At 61.8% G+C, this 21,101-nt stretch overlaps 1 protein-coding gene across 3 annotated transcripts in view; it reads right to left on the reverse strand.

Annotated features, from left to right (window-relative positions):
- The window catches only part of PDE10A (phosphodiesterase 10A), a 157,008-nt gene extending 136,401 nt beyond the window's left edge, over positions 1–20,607 (reverse strand). The window contains exon 1 of one of the 3 annotated variants that reach the window (XM_084890946.1): positions 20,340–20,607. Coding sequence is in view for 1 of the 3 variants with exons in the window: in XM_084890943.1 (XP_084747069.1) it covers positions 19,047–19,149 (103 nt within the window). In the remaining 2 variants the exon portion in view is untranslated. Of the gene's footprint in view, positions 1–2,075; positions 2,091–19,046; positions 19,256–20,339 lie in introns of those variants that run through there. The other 2 variants (XM_084890943.1, XM_084890945.1) reach the window with 2 other exon arrangements.
- Positions 20,608–21,101: the final 494 nt, after the last annotated feature.

The raw sequence follows: 21,101 nt of genomic DNA on the forward strand, positions 1-21,101 counted from the left end.
ACCGAGCTGGCACCAGGCCACGGGCACTGCCAACCCGGGGACCGCCAGGCCAGAGGTTCCTGAGCCTTCGAAGTGCCGCTGCCTGTGGCGGGCTGTGCAGCCGGTCCCTGCGGGCGCCGCCTGGGCCATGGCTGCAGTCTAAGAGCCGCTCCCAGGCTCCGGGGACCCTCGCCCAGCAGACGCCGGGTCCCAGCCACGGGCGGCAGCAGAGACATGGAGAGGGGAGGGAGGGAGGGGGGAGGGAGGGAGGGAGGGAGAGAGGGAGGGAGGGAAGGAGGGAGGGAGGGAGGGAGGGAGGGAGGGAGGAGGGACGGAGGGAGAAGGAAGGAGGAGGGCGGCTGGGTCCTGGGGGGAGGGGCTGGCTTTCTGGGCGGGGGTTTAGGTAGAGGGGGGAGGAGGGGGTGGGGGGAAACAGTACCCCAGCCTCTGGGCTCCGTCCTCAGGGCATGACCCGCAGGCTGTGTGTGGGCCTCACAGGAAGGTCATGCGTGTGTGGACAGCTGCCTCCCACCCCTCTGAGCCGTAAGTACCCCGTGGTGGTGTGTCCGGGTCCCGGGCAGGACAGGTGTGGTCTGCGGTGTCCGGGCCTGGAGGAGGGACAGGTGCGGTCTGCGGTGTCCGGGCCTGGAGGAGGGACAGGTGCGGTCTGCGGTGTCCAGGGCCTGGGGGAGGGACAGGTGTGGTCTGGGGTATCCGGGGCCTGGGCAGGGACAGGTGTGGTCTGGGGTATCCGGGTCCCGGGCAGGGACAGGTGTGGTCTGCGGTGTCCGGGTCCCGGGCAGGGACAGGTGTGGTCTGCGGTGTCCGGGTCCCGGGCAGGGACAGGTGCGGTCTGGGGTATCCGGGGCCTGGGGGAGGGACAGGTGTGGTCTGGGGTGTCCGGGGCCTGGGGGAGGGACAGGTGTGGTCTGGGGTGTCCGGGTCCCGGGCAGGGACAGGTGTGGTCTGGGGTGTCCGGGTCCCGGGCAGGGACAGGTGCGGTCTGGGGTGTCCGGGTCCCGGGCAGGGACAGGTGCGGTCTGGGGTGTCCGGGTCCCGGGCAGGGACAGGTGCGGTCTGGGGTGTCCGGGTCCCGGGCAGGGACAGGTGCGGTCTGGGGTGTCCGGGCCTGGGGGAGGGACAGGTGTGGTCTGGGGTGTCCGGGCCTGGGGGAGGGACAGGTGTGGTCTGGGGTGTCCGGGGCCTGGGGGAGGGACAGGTGTGGTCTGGGGTGTCCGGGTCCCGGGCAGGGACAGGTGTGGTCTGGGGTGTCCGGGGCCTGGGCAGGGACAGGTGTGGTCTGGGGTGTCCGGGTCCCGGGCAGGGACAGGTGCGGTCTGGGGTGTCCGGGTCCCGGGCAGGGACAGGTGCGGTCTGGGGTGTCCGGGTCCCGGGCAGGGACAGGTGCGGTCTGGGGTGTCCGGGCCTGGGGGAGGGGCTCCGGAGCGCGGTCCTTCCCGCTCAGTTCCTGTGGCCCTCAAGCTCCCCAAACACAGAGTGTGTTTCCACACCAACACGCTGGGTCTGTCCCCCTCAGAGCACGGCTGAGCCGCACGTGCTCAGTAGACTGGGGGTGGGGGTGCTGTGTGCTGGCTGACTGGGGGGCACTCCACCTGCGGCTGCCGGAATCGGGTTGCTTCCTGCTGCAGAACGTTTCTTGAACGGAAACCCCTGAGGGCCACCACGTGTTTGTGCTTGTTATTAACCTCACCCGGGGACATGTCCATTGACGAGAGAGAGAGAGAGAGAGAGAGAGAGAGAGAGAGAGAGAGAGAGAGAGAGAGAGAGAGAGAGGGAGAGGGAGAGGGAGAGAGAGAAACATCGATGTGAGAGAAACACATCGACTGGCTGCCTCCTGCACACACCCGACCAGGGACTGGGCCTGGCGGAGCCTGCAACTGAGGTACATGCCCTTGACCGGAGTCGAACCCGGGGCCCTGCAGTCCACGGGCAGTGTTCTATCCACTGAGTCACACCAGCCAGGGCCTGGCCTGCCATGTGCTGACTGGAGTTGACATTAATACCAATTGGACCCAACCCGCTGAGCCCAGCCGGGTCCTTGCTGGCTCACAGGGCCCTTCCCCGAGGCTGCCCACCCCCCGGCCGTGGCCGGGCCGTGTGCGGACACAGCGGGACCGGGCCGCCCTGCCCGCCGTCCAGCGGGGAGAGACGCAGAGACACTGCAGTCGGCGTGCTCTGCAGGGGAGACGGGACCTGGGGACACAGGCGCGGGGCTCCCGGGCAGAGGTGGCACGGCCTGAGCCTGAATGGGGTGCCGAAGCCGGACCCGAGAGGCGCTGCCGGTGGCTCCTCGGAGGACCCGGCCCCCCGGCGTCGGTTACAAAGTCGCCTCGCCTCCCGGTGTAAAAATAGCATCCCTCCGCTGACGCACATGGTTGCCCAGCAACCCGGCCCCCCTCTTCTCCGTCTGAACCTCCGCCTGCTGGTCTCTCACCGGCCCTGGGTCCCTCGTCCGCACGTCTGAGTGGTCAGGGCGGCCCAACACGTCCCTGGAGAGCCAACGGGCGTGATGTCACCACGTGGAGCCGGGCCTGCTGCCCCAGGAGGCCCTGGAGGGCGGAGGCCACGAGGGCGGAGACCACGGAGGGCGGAGGCCATGGAGGGCGGAGGCCACGGAGGGCGGAGGCCGCAGAGGGCGGAGACCGTAGAGGGCGGCGGCCACTGAGGGCAGATGCTGAAGAGGACAGAGGCCGCAGAGGGCGGAGGCCACGAGGGTGGAGGCCACGAGGGCGGAGGCCACGAGGGCGGAGACCACGGAGGGCGGAGGCCACGAGGGCGGAGGCCACGGAGGGCGGAGGCCATGGAGGGCGGAGGCCACGGAGGGCGGAGGCCGCAGAGGGCAGAGCCCGTAGAGGGCGGCGGCCACTGAGGGCAGATGCTGAAGAGAACAGAGGCCACGAGGGCGGAGGCCACGAGGGTGGAGGCCACTGAGGGTGGAGGCCACGAGGGCAGAGGCCACGCAGGTTTCCAGAGACCAGTCCTCCCAGTGGTCACTCGGAGGAAGGGCATCGGCCGGGCGTCCGCAGCCTCTCCCGTGCGCACACGCACCTCACTGGACAGGACGTGAGGCTGGCGCTGAAGGCCAGGCGTTCCTCATTTGCTCCCGCCCCACCCCACCCATTTTGAACACCTGCCCCCTGCTCTGTTTTTTGCTTTATTTTTTCTTAGCACTCATCACTGTTGGTTTTTTTTACTGATATCAGAGAGGAAGGGAGAGGGACTTAGAAAATCAGTGATGAGCCCTAACCGGTGTGGCTCAGTGGATAGAGCGTCGGCCTGCAGACTCAAGGGTCCCAAGTTTGATTCCGCTCAAGGGCATGCACCTTGGTTGCGGACACATTCCCAGTAGGAGGTGTGCAGGAGGCAGCTGATTGATGTTTCTAACTCTCTATCCCTCTCCTTTCCCTTCTGTAAAAAATCAATAAAATATATGTTTTAAAATAAAAAAAATAAATAAATAGATAAGAAGATCAATGACGAGAGAGAATCATGGATCGGCTGCCTCCTGCACGCCCCACACTGGGGATGGAGCCCACAACCTAGGCCTGTGCCCTGACCAGGATTGAACCCTAACCTCCGGGTTCATAGGTCAATGTCCAACCACGGAGCCACGCCGGCCGGGGCGTTACTGCTGCTCTCAGTGTCCGTCTTGGCTCCTCCTCTCTTCACACCACACTGCCCGGAGCATCCCGCTCCGGCTTCCCCTCCGCCATGTTCCTGGGGCCGGGACCGTGTCCGGCGTGGACTCGGGGCTCAGAACCACGTAGGTGGATGGTGCGACGTGAGGGGGTGGAAACCCCCTGGAGGGAGGGAGCCACCTGCGGGGTCCGGCTCGGCACGGCCAAGGTCAAGGAGCGTCGGTGACAAGTTCCCCCGAGCGACCCAGCGTTGGGTGCCCGGAGCCGGACGGCAGCCAGGGCACTCGCCCCGACTCTCACTGGGCACAGATGGCGGCTGCCATGGCCATCCTGCAGCCAGACGGGCTCAGGAGCCCTGACCAGGCCGCTGAGGGCAGCGCTCCTGCAGGGATGCTCAGGCAGCCGCACGGAGTGGGCGGCGGTGCCAGCGTGCACGCACTCTGGAGGTCCTCCATCACTGCTGGGGGGCGATCTGGTCTGCAAGAACCAAAGTCTAATTCTGGTCCTGGTGAGACGGATTTCCTTCTCCGTGTCCTGTTCCCATCGACCAGAGGTCCTACAACTATTGGAGTTAAAAACGGAAAAACACGTTTTCCCAAATCACGTGGACAACAGCTCAGGCGCAGGGAGAGGGTTCCCTTTACAAACCCAGAGGCGTGGAGGCAGGGCCGGGGCCGGCACGTGCTGGGTCTATCCTGAGCCTGGGTGTTGCACCTCAGGCTTAGAGCGAGTCCAGCTCGGCTCATTTCCATTTGGAGCCTGCCTGCCATTCTGAAATGGTTGTAAATTCCACCACCGGCCTGCAGGGGGCGCCAGCGGCCCTTTCCCACAATAACTGGTTAGCAGCCGCAGTGGCAGGGAATTCGTGCTTTGTGGCAGGCTGGCCGATGGCCCGCAGACACTCTGCTCTGCACTAAGCCAGGTCCATCTGAAGACAGACTTCAATGCTCTGCCCCTAGAGGGCAGCAGGAACCTGTGTCTTCCCTTTCCATCCAGTGTGGCCCTGCTCTCTGACCCCAGACCGCGCCACCTGGACGCGGCTCCCCTGGGGGCACCAGCTGGGCACCTGGGCTGTGGGCACCCTCGAGGAGACGCCCCTTCAGAGCTGAGCACAGCCCAGCCTGTCCCCCACCCCTGGCTCGCCCACGGCCTGGCCGCCTGGCCAAGAGTCAATGCGGAAGGGCCCAGGGCCCAGCTGGAGACCTAACAGGACTTCTGTTGGCCCTTTTTCTGGCCAGAGTGCCCGGTAAGACATCGGCGCGCATTCAGATTCTGTCAGCTGCCGCTTTTTCCGGAGCGGCTGCTAGCTGGCAGAGAGGCTTTCCTCCGACCTAGACCGTGCGAATGGGGAGATGTACACATTGTCTTCGCACAGGCGCAGTGCGATCCGCTCCACGTGGGGCCCCAAATGCAGGTCCCCATGAGAGGACCGCCCACAGCAGCTCCTCTGCGTGTGTGGCTCTGAGTAGGAGTGTTCACAGCCTGTAGGAGAAGCATTTACGGGCGAGGGGCACGTCGCCTGTCCAGACGCTCCGGGCTCCCTGGTGCCTGGCGCACAGTAGGGCTTGTGAACAGGTGTTGAGCAAGGCGTCCACGGGGGTCACTGAGTGAGAGAGTGGCGAACAGGCGCACAAGATAAGGCAGGCTCTGGCGCACGGTGGTCAGCTCCGCAGAGCTGGCTGTCGAGAGCAGAAAATCGCGATTTTAAAGCAGCGTGGACCCCGTTCTGTAAACGGCACATCAGCCTTTCCGAGCTGCTATCCCAGCATCCTTCCTCCCTGGAAAGCCTCACCTGCCGGGCCTCCCCAGGGCCCTGTGGCCAGCCCCTGCGTCCAAAGCTGATGGCCAAGGTCAAGGAGCCAGGCCTCTGCCCAGACCCCGCCCCGCAGAGGGCCCAGGTCAGCCCCCTCCTCGGCCCTCCCCACAAACGCACCAGAGCCAACAGCTGGACGGTGGCATCGGAAGGCCAGACATTCTGCCTCCTCCGTGACCCAGCAGTGGCTGTGGGGACCCAGGGGCACGGCTGGGCCCGTCAGCGACTCCAGGTGAAACACCAGTGGGAGGAGCCCGAAACCAGACCGCTGAGGACACAACCAAACAGCTGTGTCATCAAAAGCGAACTCAGCCCTGGCCGGTGTGGCTCACTGGATAGAGCGTCAGCCTGCAGACTGAAGGAGCCCGGCTCTGATTCCCAGCCAACGCGCATGCCCAGGTTGTGGACTTGATTCCCAGTAGGGGCCATGCAGGAGGCAGCTGACAATGATACTCTCTTGTCACTGATGTTTCTCTCTCTCCCCCTTCCTTCCTCTCTAAAATCAATAAAAATATGGACTGAGTGGCCAGATTATGATGACCTCTGACAGATTATGATCTCTGAACGCATAATAATCTGGCCACTCAGTGTGTGTGTGCGTGTGTGTGTGTGTGTGTGTGTGTGTATGTTAGAGGCTCAGTGCATGAATTCGTGCATGGGTGGGGTCCAGCCAGCCTGGCCAGGGGTAGGGGACATGGGCAGTTGACCAGCATGCCTACTGGTCGAACTCCAGGTTGAGGGCACAATTTTCATATTAGCCTTTTATCATATAGGATATACACTGAGTGGCCAGATTATTATGCATTCAGAGGTCATCATCATCTGGCCACTCCGTGTATATTTTTAAAAGCAAATTTCATAAAACTGCAGAGTAGGATTCATTGATAATCATGGGTGCCCCGGTGAATGGCAGAAACAGGGGTAAGTCTCCCAAGTCAAAGAGAGCATCCATGTCCACTGCTCGTCATGGCTAGACATTTCACTAAAATGGCTTTCTGCCTCTTTTCACCTATCTCATCGGAAACAACATTTTCTGATGAGATTGGTCCATGGAGCCGGCTTTCAGCTGAGAGGCCACTAAGCCGGAGAGTTCCAGGGGAGGCCACCTGCGCCTGAGGTCACCGGCAGGGAGGTCTGTCCCAGGTGCTGGTCCAGGTCCCCAGAGAACCTTCTGGGGACTTCTTCTAGGGGGCGGAGGGGGGCCGATCTTTTTAAAACACCGGTCCCTAAACCCCTTATCGGGCGCTCACTCAGGAGCAGAGACAGAGAAGTCAGAGATATCGGAGATGTGACCACAACAAAAACACTCAGTGTGAATGACTGGTGTGTATGCGTGTGCGTGTGCATGTGTGCGTGTGTGCATGTGTGTGTGTAAGAGCAGACTGGACACATGGGAAATGGAATTCTGGTTGGAGACCGGAATAAAGTTTCCGTTGGAGAAGGAAAATCCTCGGCACAGTGGGTATATGTGCGAGAACATTCACCCCGGCATTGCTTGTGTCAGAAGACTGGAAAGCGCAAATGCTCATCAAGGGGGGAATGAGTAAAGTGTGGAACAATGTGGCACATTTACTCTGCAGAATGTCATGCAGCTGACACGGAACTTAGACATACAGCCTACCCAGCAAGACTTCTGAGAAGTACTGCTGATAAAGCAAGGTATGGGAAATATCCAGAATGTCCTTCTTTCATAAAACAATAGCACAAAAGCCATATATGTATATGTGTGTGTGTATGTGTGTATGTATATGTGTGTGTATATGTGTGTGTGTATATGTGTATGTGTGTGTGTGTGTGTGTGTGTGTGTGTGTGTGTATATACACTTTTCTCTCCAAATCCTCTTGTTCTTAAGTTCAGGTAGCAAGTTCAGATAAATGAGGTTTCACATAGTGAAGGATATCTGCTATGTACATGTATAAATATTTCTATCTGTAAACCAATAAGCAGTATTATGAAATCTCACCTTTTTGCATTTATAAAAATACAATAAATTTCTACACACAGTTTTATAAGAAATGGAACAGGAGCGTTGTTTTAATTGGTGTCCCTTGGCTCCTCCTGGCATTTTATTCCTGGACAGTGAGCTGACTTCTCCAGCGTAACTCTTTCCAGAAGGCTGTTCAAAACCGAGTCATTTTTCCCGTTAGAAATAATGTAAATTGGCCGAAACCGGTTTGGCTCAGTGGATAGAGTGTCGGCTTGGGGACTGAAATGTCCCAGGTTCGATTCCGGTCAAGGGCATGTACCTTGGTTGCGGGCATATCCCCAGTAGGGGGTGTGCGGGAGGCACCTGATCGATGACTCTCTCTCATTGATGTTTCTAACTCTCTATCTCTCTCCCTTCCTCTCTGTACAAAATCAATAAAATATATATTTTTTTAAAGAAATAATGTAAATTGGATAACCCATCCCAGACCACCAATGATTCCCTGTTTTAACCTTTCACATGTATAGTACATGCCTATTCTACTGCTTAATCCTATAGAATAAAAGCCTAACATGCTAAGTGTCTGGTTGTCCAGTCGGCCATTTAACCAATCAAAGCATAATATGCTAATAATATGTTAAAGCTGTTCAGCTGCTCGCTATGACATGCACTGACCACCAGAGGGCAGGCGCTCTCACTTAAACTTTAAAAGGAAAAGAAATGTAAATGAAAATTTAACAAAAAGGAAAGGAAATGCAAAGGAAGGAAGGGAGGGAGGGAGGGAGGGAGGGAGGGAGGGAGGGAGGGAGGGAGGGAGGGAGGGAGGGAGGGAGGGAGGAAAGAAACTTTAATAATAATTATAAACAGCAAAAGCAAAATAAAAAACAAAACACAAAATATCCTGAGATGTTAACAGGAAACTAACTCACATTGCACTCTCCTTGGTCTGTCCTGAGACTGATCCCACAGGTACCGGCATGAAGAGTCATCAGGTTGAGAAGCGAGATGTTCGAGATGGGTGCTGGGAGAGACACGCCCCGTGGGACACACACGCCTGCACACGGGCGTGAGGCAGCGGGCGGAACACGGCACGTGTCACACTGTCCTCGCCAGAGCCTCCCGGCCTCGGGTGGGTCACGCTGGAGCTCACCGGCTCAGAGCCTGGATGGGCCACCCGTCCTCCTAACGCCCAAGTCCCTCCCTGCTCCCGGGCCTCCTGCAGGCGGGTTTCCGTGCTCTCGGGCGGCACGGGGAGCACAGACCCAGCCCCACGGGGAGCACCGACTGTCCAGCATTCCCAGGCGTGGCTCTGCCTCAGAACAAGACCGTGGGGCCTCGGATGTGATGGACGGGGCGGACGGGCTGGCCTGCGCATGTGGGACAGGACTGCTGGTTAAAACACGAGTGGACACCCATCACGGGCACAGGGAGGGCCTGAGCCTCCTGCCAGCTGCCAGCCGGGGAAAGCGTGGTCAGGGCAGGTCCACCACCCGCTTCCCACTGGTGGGCGGAGCCGGCTGGGAACAGCCTGGCCTCACTCCTGGGCCGGGAGGCGGGCCCTTTCCCAGCGAAGGCTGGTGCTCTGCAGGCACACCTGCTCCCCCTGCAGGCCCTCCCCCACATACGCGCGCACACACACACCCCCGCACCCGGGCGCCCTCCCTCAGGCCGCCCAGCGCCCCGCAGCAGCCCTTCCCGGGATCCCACCGGCGGGTCCTCCCCGGGCTGGTCCGCCCCTCCCTCAGGCCACGGCCCGGTTTTAAACGCCGCTGCTTCCTGGGAGTGACAATGGCTCACACGTGTCAGCGCCTGCGTCGGGGATGAAATGAGAGAATAAAGCCAGTTTTCTCCAAAGTTTGAGGCCAGCACCCGTTTTCCTACGCAAAACACAGAACTCGGATTGTTTGATTTTTACGTCTTTTCTTTTTTAAATGTTTTCATTGGTTTTTAGAGGGAGAAGGATGGAGATAGAAACATCGATCATCAGAATCAGCTGCCTCCTGCTCGCCCCCCACTGGGGATCAAGCCTGCCACTCAGGTGTGTGCCCCGACCGGGAATCGAACCAGGACCTCCTGGTTCCTAGGTCAACGCTCAGCCACTGAGCAGCATGTGGCTGGGCTGGTTGCTACGTCTTTCCCAAAAGCATAGCCCCAGAAACTTCCGGAGGCTCTGCAGACACATCCAGCCCCCCCTGCCGGCCCAGCAGGGGAGGCCGTGGGGGAGACGGACAGGAGCCGGCCGGTGGGGAGTCAGCCTGAGGTTTGCGCCTGAATCTGAGACGGCGCGGCCATGTGACCTTAGGCACTAACACACTGTCCCCCTTCGGTCCCCTCACATCAGCGGGGGCTGCTGTCGCTGAAAGGAGATGGTGGCCACTGAGAATGAGGGCTGGAGAATAAGAGCCATTCATAGCTCACCGCTAGCCACCGGGCCGTGGACACAGCTGTGGAACCGGCAGGCCCCCCACACACACACACACACTCCCGTCCCTGCAGCCTGGGGACGGGCAGGGGGCGTGGCAGGGGCCGGGAGGCCCTGCCAACCCACCGGCCCCCACCTGACACCTGACGGGACGCGGCCCCCCGCCGGGCGCAACCCCCTCTTCTCTTTAAATATGTTTCCACTGACTTCTAGAGAGAGAAAGGCAGAGGGAGAGAGAGAAACATCGATGAGAGACACTGGATCCGCTGCCCCTGCACGCCCTCCATTGGGGATCGAGCCCCAGCCCGGCATGGCCCTGACCGGACCGAACGGGGAGCTCCTGACTTATGGGTGGACCCTCGGCCACTGAGCCACGCCAGCTGGCCACACCCTTTTCTTTCAGACCAGACTCCACCCCCCGTCCTCTCTGCAGCGGGTCCGAGCCCAGGGCACGGTGTCTCCCCCTCAGCGCCTCCTCCTTCCCCGTCCAGCCGCTGTCTGCGCGCCGCTGTCTGCGCGAGGGTCCCCGCCTCCCGGGCGCTGCCAGCACCTGCGGGGCGGCACCCCCGGGTTCCCCGCGTCCCGCTCCGGCTGGCCGCCAGCCCGCTGGGTGAGCCCCGTCTCCACCGGGGACTCGGGGCCAAAAACGCTCATTTGTGACCTAAAATCCTCCCGGAACACCGTCTCCGCCGCTGATTGCCGCCCTGTTTGTCCACCTGAGGATGATGGCCATGAACGGTGCTGAGAACCTGCCAGTCACCTCGGTGTCTCGCACCTGCAGGGGCGGGAGCGGCCCGGTGTTCCCGAACCGTGGTCTGCAAACCGCGGTTCCTGAGCCACAGGCGGCTCTCTGGCTCCTGGAGTGTGGCTCTCCCACAAGGTACCACGGCCTGGGCGAGTCTATGTTGAAGAAGTGGCGTTGGAAGAAGTTTAAGTTTTAAAAATGTGGTTCTCCAAAGAAATGTCAATCGTTGTCCTGTTGACATTTGGGCTCTGAGGAGTTTGCCGACCACCGATCCAGACGTTCCCACCCCCCCTCCTCTCCAGGGCCCGTCCACTCCCAGCACTCACCTGTCTGCCTCCCTGGGGCCCACCAGACCCGTCATCCTCACACCGAGTGTACCCAGCCCCCCCAAGTGTACCCCATCCTCACACCGAGTGTACCCAGCTCCCCCAAGTGTACCCCATCCTCACACCGAGTGTACCCAGCCCCCCAAGTGTACCCCATCCTCACACCGAGTGTACCCAGCCCCTCAAGTGTACCCCATCCTCACACCGAGTGTACCCAGCCCCCCCAAGTGTACCCCATCCTCACACCGAGTGTACCCAGCCCCCCACCAGGTGGCCCCAGACCCGCCCGCTCTGAGCCATGTCCTGAGTGACGGGTAACCGCGTGGAGGGGCCCAGCTCCTGGGGTCAGGTCCCGCGGACCCCGGCTCTGAGCCTCCCTGGCTCTGTCCGGCCGCCCTCGCTATCGCCGCACCGTAACGTGTCCGGGTCCCTAGTTCCCATGCCATCTGCTCAGCAATGTGGGGCTCACCAGCGCCTGGCGGGGAGGCGGAGACCACCCCAAGTCCTGGCTGGGAGCGCCCCACGCCCCACCCGCGCCCAGGCAGCCCGTCCCCGCCTGGCCACTTGCCGTGCGGAGGGTCTTTATGTTCCTCCGAGGCTGCAGGTTCACAGAGCTCCTAGCCTGATGTCGGTTTCCATCCACTCAGGCCCTGGCCGGCCGGCTGCCCCTCCCGCCCACCAGCTCCAGGCTGCGAACCAGCCCCGAGGGAGCTGGGAACGGCCAGGGAGGCCCGAAACCCGAGACGCCGGCTCCGGGCTGCTGGGAACCACCATTCCGATTCGAGATTAGACTGTGCTGCTTGGCTTCCTCCGTGACTGGCCTTTCGTGCTTTGAAAGCGTGGAGTCGCCAAAACCCGTTTGGCTCAGTGGATAGAGCGTCGGCCTGCGGACTCTAGGGTTCCGGGTTCGATGCCGTTCAAGGGCATGTACCTTGGTTGTGGGCACATCCCCAGTGGGGGGTGTGCAGGAGGCAGCTGATCGATGTTTCTCTCTCATTGATGTTTCTGACTCTCTATCCCTCTCCCTTCCTCTGTGTAAAAAGTCAATAAAATATTTTTTTTTTTAAAGAAAAGAAAGAAAGAAAGCAGTGCCCTCCCCACCCCTTACAGCACCCAGTGAACACGTGGGTCTGCACGGCACTGCTCAAGGGGTGAGAGACTGACATGCTTCCTTTGTTAGTTGTTCATCACTTTTTAAAATACCTTTTTGATTGATGTCAGAGAGGAAGGGAGCGGGAGACAGAGAGAAACATCAATGGTGAGAGAGAATCATGGATCGCCTGCCTCCTGCATGCCCCTCCCTGGGGATGGAGCCCACAACCTGGACCGGGAACCGAACTGTGACCTCCTGGTTCATAGGTCGACGCTGGCCCACTGAGCCACGCCGCCGGCGACATTGGTTTTCCCGGGCCACGAGTGTGTCTGCCCGCCGCCCGGTGCCGCCTGCCCGGACACGGCTCATGGCCCAGACGGCGAAGGGCCCTCGGTTCCCGGGGAAGGCGAGGCGCTCACAGAACGGGGCGTGCTCGGTGGGGTGTCAGCTGCGAACGGACGGACTGCCCCGGACTCACCGAAGAAGCAAATGCGATGGCGACTCCACAGCCGGTGCCCCGGTGCCAGGGCCGGCGCTGCACCAGGCGCCCCCAGGAGGCCTGGGTTTGGAGTCCCAGGCCGGTGCTCACCGCCCGCCGGCAGCACCTGTTCAGGAAGGACTCAGGCCAGGCTGCGTGGGGACAGGAGTGACCGCAGGAGTGACCGGCACCAGGTCCCCCGGCCTCTGGGCCCAGCATCTTTTTGGGGGCAAGCGGCTCAGACCAATAAGAGGACAAGAGCCGACGCCCTCCCTCTGAGGGAGAAGCGTGTGGCCTGGGGGGTCCCAGGGTGGGGAGCAGAGGGTGGTGTGCGGACGGTGGCACAGAGCTGGGCAGACGGTTCCAGGCCTGGCACAGAGGGCCCGAATCAGCTCCCGCTTGCCGGGCACCTGCCTCGGGCCAGGCTCCCCGGGCCTCAGCGTCCACGGCCCCCTTCACGGAGCAGCGAGCAGCAGGGCTGTGCGTGCCCGTCACACAGCGAAGGGCGCAGGCTCAGCGGGAAGGAGAAGGCACGGAGACACTGTGTGCGAGGGGGCAGTGCAGCGAGCCTGGGCCTGTGGGGTTAGAAGGAAGCGTCGGAAACAACAGGGTTAGGGTTAGGGTTCAGCATCATTTCTGATGCTTCCCTGGTCGCCTTCAGTGTCCGAGCTGCTCTGGGAACCATGGCTCAGCCTCAGGGGCCAGCACACGGGGAGCCAGACTCTCCAGTCCCAGCCGCGGGGCCTCGGGCCAGGCCTGGTGCAGAAGCAGCAGCGGAGGGCCATGTGCAGAGGTGAGGGCATGGGTGAGGGCACACAGCCAACACGTAGTCCTCGGCAGGCCACGTGAGGCCACGTGAGGCCACGTGGGGCGTAGGTGGCCCCAGCAGACAGGTGGCAGGCTGTGAGGACAGGGCTTTCCGGGGAACCGCGGGTACGTGGACTGGCCGGGCTAGCGGGCGCCACGTATAAACGTGGCCATACGGTCACAGTGTAACTTCAACATCTAGACACGCCCTTCAACCACCTGACCGAACTCCTTACCAGAACATGAGCATTATTTTTTTAAAAAAATATGTGTGTTTTTATTGATCTTAGAGAGAGAGAAGGGAGGATAAAGAGATGGAAACATCACTGATCAGCCGCCCCCTGCACACCCCTTGCTGGGGTTGAAGCCCACAACCCGGACGTGTGCCCTGACCCAGAATTGAACCAGCAACCTCTTGGTTCATGGGTGGACGCTCAAGCCCGAGCCACACCGGCGAGGCCGAACGTAGGCATTCTGGCTCAGGAACTCCCCACCCTGTGAACCCGCCGCTGCCGTGCAAACGTCTACCCTTATCCTCCATCAGCCACAAAACACCACGGGACCCGGGCTACCAAAGTACTGAACAACCCTTGTGCCACGCAGCGAACGTCCACAGTAACGGTGTCACGGCTTCCCCGCGCCCTATAGGGACTGTCAGCAGGAATCAGCCCGGAGAGGATCACGCATTACATTTCTAACAAGTGACAACTCGCTACTCTGAGGGCTGCAAGGATGTGTCAGAAACGAGCCCTTCTGGAATCTTCCGGGCCAGCGGGAGGAAGAGGGACCCAAATGGTACTGGGATGGTCCTCACGCAGGGAACGTGAGACACCAGCCAGGGGTCAGGACTCGGGGGCGGGCCCGCCCGCGGAGGCGCTGTGGCCTCGGGGAGACAAGAGGAGGGGAGTCCCGAGGCCGGAGGATCCGGGAGGAGGAGCCGCCCAGGGAGGCCGGGAGGGAGCCCCGGAGGCCGGGAGAGGCGTTCCGAAGCTCTCACCAGCAGCGGCCTCAACTGCCCGCGGGAGTGACTCGGTGCTGAGGGTCGACCTCGGAACCCTGGTTCGATTTCCAGCCGGGGCACGTGCCCAGTGGGCAGGCCTGGACCCCGGTAGGAGGTACACAGGAGGCAGCAAATAATGATTCTCACCATTGACGTTTCTCCCTCTCTCCCTCTCCCTTCCTCTCAGAAATCAAAATAAAAATATTAACAACAAAAACACTATTTAAGCCGAAACTGGTTTGGCTCAGTGGATAGAGCGTCGGCCTGCGGACTGAAAGGTCCCAGGTTCGATTCCGGTCAAGGGCATGTACCTTGGTTGTGGGCACATCCCTAGTAGGGGATGTGCAGGAGGCAGCTGGTTGATGTTTCTAACTCTATCTCTCTCCCTTCCTTTCTGTGGAAAGTCAATAAAATATATTTTACAAAACAACAACACTATTTAAAAGAAGAAAACAGCCAGCCTCAGGGATCTGGGTGCGGCCCCGTGGGGAGGAAGCGGGGGGACAGGAAGGCTCTGCTTTTGTCGCTGCTCACAGGGGACAGAGCACTGGCATGTCCATCGCCCATGCGCATCTCCTTCGGGCCCTCAGTGCCGAGAGGGGGCTGTGCTGAGTGTGACCAGAGAGGGAAGGCAGCGGGCGGCTTCCTTATTGGAGGAGCGGGAGGGGCCTCCGACTCCGAGGCCCACGGGGCCGGACGGAGCGGACTGAGCGGGGTGACCGCTGTGCTTGGGGCCCAGGCTGCCCTCCTGCTTCCTTCCAGAGACACCCCTCCCTCATCAGCAGGAGGAATTCTGTCCCGGGGTATCTGGGGCCAGACTAGCAGGCAAATATGTTCTTTTACCCCCCTCTCTGCTCTCAGATGGGGAAGGTCTGACCGGGAGCTGCTATGAGTAGTCCTGGCTGCTGAGCAGGGATCTGATTGGGCAGAACTGAACCTGTGGCCTCTGAGCAGGGATCTGATTGGGCAGAATTAAATCACTGACCTCTGAGCAGGGATCTGATTGGGCAGAGCACAGGGCGCATGTGGAGCTTGGAAACACCCTAGACTTCCACCTGGGTGTGCACACGTGTTAACATGAACTACACCGTCCACCTATGACTCACTGACAGTGTTCACCTCAGAGGATGAACTTTCTAGAAACGTTACAGCTCAATTAAAAAGGAAGATGGCAGCATTTGAGCGAGATGGAAATGCGTACAGTTATAAGTTGGCTTCTGTTCTGGAATTTCGTGTTCAGCCGTTTATATTTTTAGCCAGAGTCTCGCTCGGTGCAGCAGTGTGTCCTCTGGGCATGTGTCCACTTCTCTTTCCGCGGGACACTGGGAGGTGTTCCTGTAACCCGCTGACCAAGCTCCCCTCGCTCAGGAGGGGACCGCGGCATCCGCGCCTTCTCGAGCGTGGGGCATGCTGAGAGGACAGAGTCACCCCGGTAACGTCCTGGTCCACGCTGCTCACCTCACCCTCATCGCTAAGGAGTACCCGAGAGTCCAAACTGGGAATTTCCTGATTAACAGTAAGCGATCGGTATCATTTAACAAATGAAAAAGTCATCTTAAAAGAAAGGAGAGTTAAAATGAGAATACGCCCAGCCAGGTGTGGCTCAGCAGCTGAGTGTCAGCCTATGAACCAAGAGGTCACCGGTTCAATTCCTGGTCGGGGCGTATACCCGGGTTGCATGCTCAATCCCCAGTGGGGGATGCACAGGAAGCAACCAATCAATGATTCTCTTATCATCATTGATGTTTCTAAGTCCGTCTCACTTCCTCTCTGAAATCAATAAAGATTAAAAAAAAAAAGAAAGAAAGAAAAAGAAAGAAAGAAAGAACTAGAAGACAAAACATAGAACAAGTAGGAGTGGGGGAAGGAGGGTGGAGATGGATGTCAGAGAACCCATGTGGCCGAGCGGATGGCTTCTAACTGGAGTGTGACTGGGGAAACAGGCGGGAGTGTTATGCTCCGGTGTCGAGGATCGAATGAAATATGTTGTGACTAAACCCAGGTCTCTAAGTAGAGGATGGTTCTCTTGATCTGATTTAACATCAATAACTGTAATTCCTCATTGTTTTCGTCAGTCTCTTCCACACACACCCGTCACCTCCACAGCTGCCTGGGCACTGAGACACTGTCACTTCTAAGCTCAAAGCCATGAAGAAGAGAAGAAGCGAAACAGAAATTGTCCGACATTGTCCGTATTTCCACACCGAACGTCCCTACGTTGTACGGACAAAGCCTTATACGTTTAACAGTTTATACATTTACCTTCCATCGGTGCAGTCTGGACACACACAGGACACAGAGCCGGCGGGAGCCACGAGAGGACCACACTCAGACCATGATTTTACACGCATGTGCACATGCACACACACACACGCAAACACGCACACAAGTCAAGGACATCCAGAGAAGTTTCAGCCGGAGCTGGGACAGCCGCCTGCTTTCCTCTTGCCCTGAACAGACCCGGACGGAGCCACGTGGTCAGGGAGACCAGAACCAGCATGGCCACTGCATGGCCCGTGAGGAGCTCCCCCCACCCCCAGAGGAACCAGAGAGAAACGATGATGAGCAAAACCGGAGCATGACACCAAGACAGGACACGCCCACAGGGGGCGGGAGTGAGCACCCACCGCGGGCCTGGCTGGAGGGGAGGGCAGAGAAGCACTGACTCGGGCGCCTGTGTGCTTCCCAGCTGTGAAGACACCAGGCCAGCCCGACGTGCTGATGGGCAGTCTTAACATCAATGAACGCCATGAAGACTCGCTCTCCTGGGCCATCATTGAACACATGCCAGGGTGTGCGTGCACCGGCTGACAAGAACCAACGCCACGGCGGAGTCTGGTGAACGGGGAGGAAGCCCCTCTGATGCCCAGCGCACCCAGGTCGGCCTCCCTCTGCTCCCTGGTGCACGCGGTCCAGACGGGCTGGAGAATCAACAGTGCTGGGGGGGACCCCGTTCCCGGGCGTGTGCGGCTCCTTTTACACGTCTGGGCACGTGCCCAACCCCGGTCACGCAGGCTCAGGCTCCCACCTGAACTCCGCCTCCCGCAGGTCAGCAAGCACCAGCCAGGCGCCCGCCCCGCAGACAGGTCTGCACCACCCCAGGGGGCGCCACACCGCCGCCCAGGGAGACGCGGCCACACACGTGGGCATGGAGTGCCCACACTCAGTGGTCCCGTGACTCGTTCACGGCCTCACCGGGCAGCATGCCTATCGGCCAAAGGCGAGGACTGCAGGCGAACCACCGGGTCTCTGGGCCCGAAACAAGGCGGCTTCTAGCTGTGACGCCTCTGAGGGGTGAGGAGGGAGGCCCGCGGGCGCCCAGTCTGGCCGGCAGGGTGCCCTGGCCGCCTGGCTCCCGGGGTGGGGGGCTGGTCAGCTGCTGGGAGGGCGGGACCCCTGGGCATGGCTGTCACATCCCAAACCCCACAGGTTCCCTCGAAGAAGGACGAGAAAGGTTTGTTAAGATGCAATTTCCATAGCCAGCAGCCACACACCCATGACGATTCAAATGGCATCGAGCGGTAACGACGCCACTTCCTGGACGCCGCTGGCGGGCTGTGCCTCGAGAGCAGCCCGGGTCCCGGCCAGGAGCCGGGCACGGAGCTGACGGGCTGTCAGCCGCTCCTGGCAAGGCCAGTCCTTCTCCCCGAGATGGAAAAACACCAACCATCCGGACCGAGTCATTGGCAATATTTGAATTTCTTACCAAATGCCAGTGTCCCAGGAAAATCCTGGTAAGCAACGCCCGGGCTTTGGCTCTGAGATCACAGGGAGCCAGCCCAGCCTGGGCAGTGGCTCGCCCTCCCGCAGGCCCCAGGTGCCCACGGCCGCGCCCAGAGCCCGCCTGGGCACGCAGACCCCTGTGCAGGGAGGACTCCGGGACCCTGTGTGTCTTATGACGTCACGGAGCAGGCAGGGACTCCATGTTGGAGACACACGCCCATGTCTCTGGGTGCCCTGCTCGGACCACCCCGGCCAGCAGCCCCACAGCCTACAGGCTCCGTCTGCCGGGAGGCCGCCCCCTCTCCTGCCCCCAAGCGCCAGCACCAAACCTTCCATCTGGCCCTCTCTCCTCTGCCTCTGAGCCACAGCCTGGGGAAGCTAGCCTGGCTTCTTGGCCTACTGCTCCCCCAAACCAGACTGCTCCTCCTGCCTCCCGCCTGGGCTCCTTCCTGGGCACCCCGACTCCAGGCAGGACCCCGGTGCCCACAGGAAACCCCATCCTCCCTCAGGCCTGGCATCACTCTGCTGAGGAGTGCCCTGGCCCCCACCCCTCCCTGCAGCCGGCCTCACCTCCAACGTCAGGGCCACGCACAGGCAGGCTTCTCCATGATGCAGCCGAGCAGCCGGCTGGAGGAGCCTGGGGGCAGGCCACCGCCTCCCTCCCGCCCCTCCGGGCCACACACACCGGGACTGCCCGCCACCCCACCCTCCAGACCCGGCGACCGGCTGCCCACACCCCTGCCCAGGACGCCCAGCGGCCAGACCCCGTGCCCAGCGCCTGCTGCCCTCCGCCCCACCCCACCTGGCTTCCTCCCCACCGCCTCTCGTGCACCCAGGTTTGGGCCTCGGTCTCCACCCCGGCCTCACCGGGTCGCCCCCACCCACCCCCGGGTTCCGGAAGGCACACGGAAAACCGGTCTGCGGCAGCGAAGGAAGTCCACCCAAGTTGCCTGGCCATGGGGCGCTGCGACGGAGGGGACAGGGGACGGGGACATTCCTGCAGAGGCCCGGCTCCCGGCTCCCCGGCTCCCGGCTCCCTGCCCTGCTCCTCCCCTCCTCCCTACCCCCCCTACCTGGCTCCTGGCTGCCGCGTCCCCCGGACCAGGCGGGCTCCTCCTCTGGGCGCGGGGGCTCGGCGCCACCTCCACCCTCCAGGGCTTTGCGTTTCTTGGACATCTCTGCCCCGGGCTCGGGTCCTTCCCCACCCCCGCCTCCCCCGCGGAGGGAGCGAGAGGTGGGGCTGGAGAGGGGGGAGAGGCCGGCTGGAGATGGCGGCGGGGAAGGGACCTGGGCTTCCAGAGGGGCAGGCACTTGGGAGGGAGAGGGAGAGGGAGAGGGAGAGGGAGAGGGAGAGAGAGAGGGAGAGGGAGAGGGAGAGGGAGAGGGAGAGGAGAGGGAGAGGGAGGCAGGAGGAGGCAGGGACAGACGCGGGCGGTGCAGCCTGCTCCGTGCCGAGCCTCCGTCTAGGGGCTCGCTCTCTCGCTGTCTCCCTCTCTCCCTCTCTCCCTCTCTGCGTCCTCCTTCCCCTCTTCCCTCACTGGAAGGGTGAGCTGAGAGGGGAAGAGAAATCAAACCCGAGCGGAGAAGCGCCTGGGCCCTTGGTTCGGCCGATGGCTTTCTGATGGGGGCATACATTGGAGCCCCGGCCCTGACGATGTGGGGGGCAGCATGTGTGGGGGGCAGAGACTTGCAGTGGAAAAGGGGTGGGAGGGAGGAAATAAAACCTAGCGGTGCCTGGGGTGCTGGGGACAGGACCCCCTGCCAGTGACATCACAGGAGCTTTGGGGGGGGGCTGGGAGGGGGGGCTGGGGGGGACTGGGGAGGGGGGGGACAGGGAAGAGGGAGGGGCTGGAGGGGAGCAGCGCAGAGGGGAGGGGGGAGGATTCGTCCCCATTCAGAACCAGAGGGAGCGGGGCTGGGAGGAGGAGGGAGGAGGGCCGCCAGCTTCTCTGCAGCCTCAGGAGGCACCTGCCGCTCTGGCGTCACCAGCACCGGCACCGGCCTGGCACCGGCCTGGCACCGAGGCTGCGGTTTGCCGCGGGAGGACCCAGGACCCGGCTGGGACCCGGAGCTGGAGAGACCCTGCGGGCACTGGCCACTGGCTGGCCCAGGGGACCTCCCGGGCTGGGCGGGGGCTGCGGTCTCCCCTCTGCAGCCCTGGCTCTCCTGCTTAAAACGGGGGTCACTGCGCTCTGCATCGGCTCCGAGCAGTCACCCCAACCACACACACACTCACACACACACACACACACACACACACATACACACGCGCGCGCACTCACACGGCGGCCAGTTTGTTGGAAAGTGGATGAAGCACTAAGTTTCCGGGCTCCCAGGGGTTAAATCGCAGGTGACTCTCCACTCACCGCCCAGCCCGCTGGCCAGCGCCGGTCAAGTTGAGACGCTTATCCAAGAGGAAGGCACGGGGTTTGGGTCCGGGGTCCGGGGTCCGGGTCCGAGAGGAAGGCACGGGGTTTGGGTCCAGGGTCCGGGGTCCGGGGTCCGGGTCCGAGAGGAAGGCACGGAGTTCGGGTCAGGGTCCGGGTCCAGGTCCGAGAGGAAGGCACGGGGTCTGGGTCCGGGTCCGGGTCCGGTCCGGTCCGCTCCAGGGCAGCTGCGCCAAACCAGGGCCCGCTCTCCGGGGCTCCCGCTCGCCAGCCGCTCCGTCCGCTGCGGCGCCCGGTCCCGCACTCCGGGGCTCTCCTCTCCGAAAGGGGGCTCCTGGTCCCTCCTTTCCTGTGGGGCCGGACCGGCCCGGACCCCTGTGCCCGGACCCCCTGGAGACGGGCATCTCGCCGGTGCTCCTGCGCCGCAACTTTGGACCCACAGCCCGGGGTGCGCGCGGGGGTGCGTGTGAGTGTGTGTGTGAGTGTGTGTGTGTCTCTGTGCGTGTGTGTGTGTGTCTGTGCGGGTGTGTGTGTGCGCGGGTGCCGGCGGGGTGGGTGCCGGCGGGGTGGGTGCCGGCGGGGTGCCCGCGGGGAGGGTGCGGGCCGGGTGCGGGCGGGCGCGGGCTCGGCCTCTCCGGCGGGAACTCGGGGAGTTTTCCTTTAAGCCGAGCGGCGCCCGGACTCCCCCGCGGCCACCGGGGGGCGATGACGTCCGCTCTGACGTCAGCACGGGCACGGCTC

This window comes from Pipistrellus hanaki, assembly GCF_964339955.1.
Source record: "Pipistrellus hanaki genome assembly, chromosome: 7".
NCBI lineage: Eukaryota > Metazoa > Chordata > Mammalia > Chiroptera > Vespertilionidae > Pipistrellus > Pipistrellus hanaki.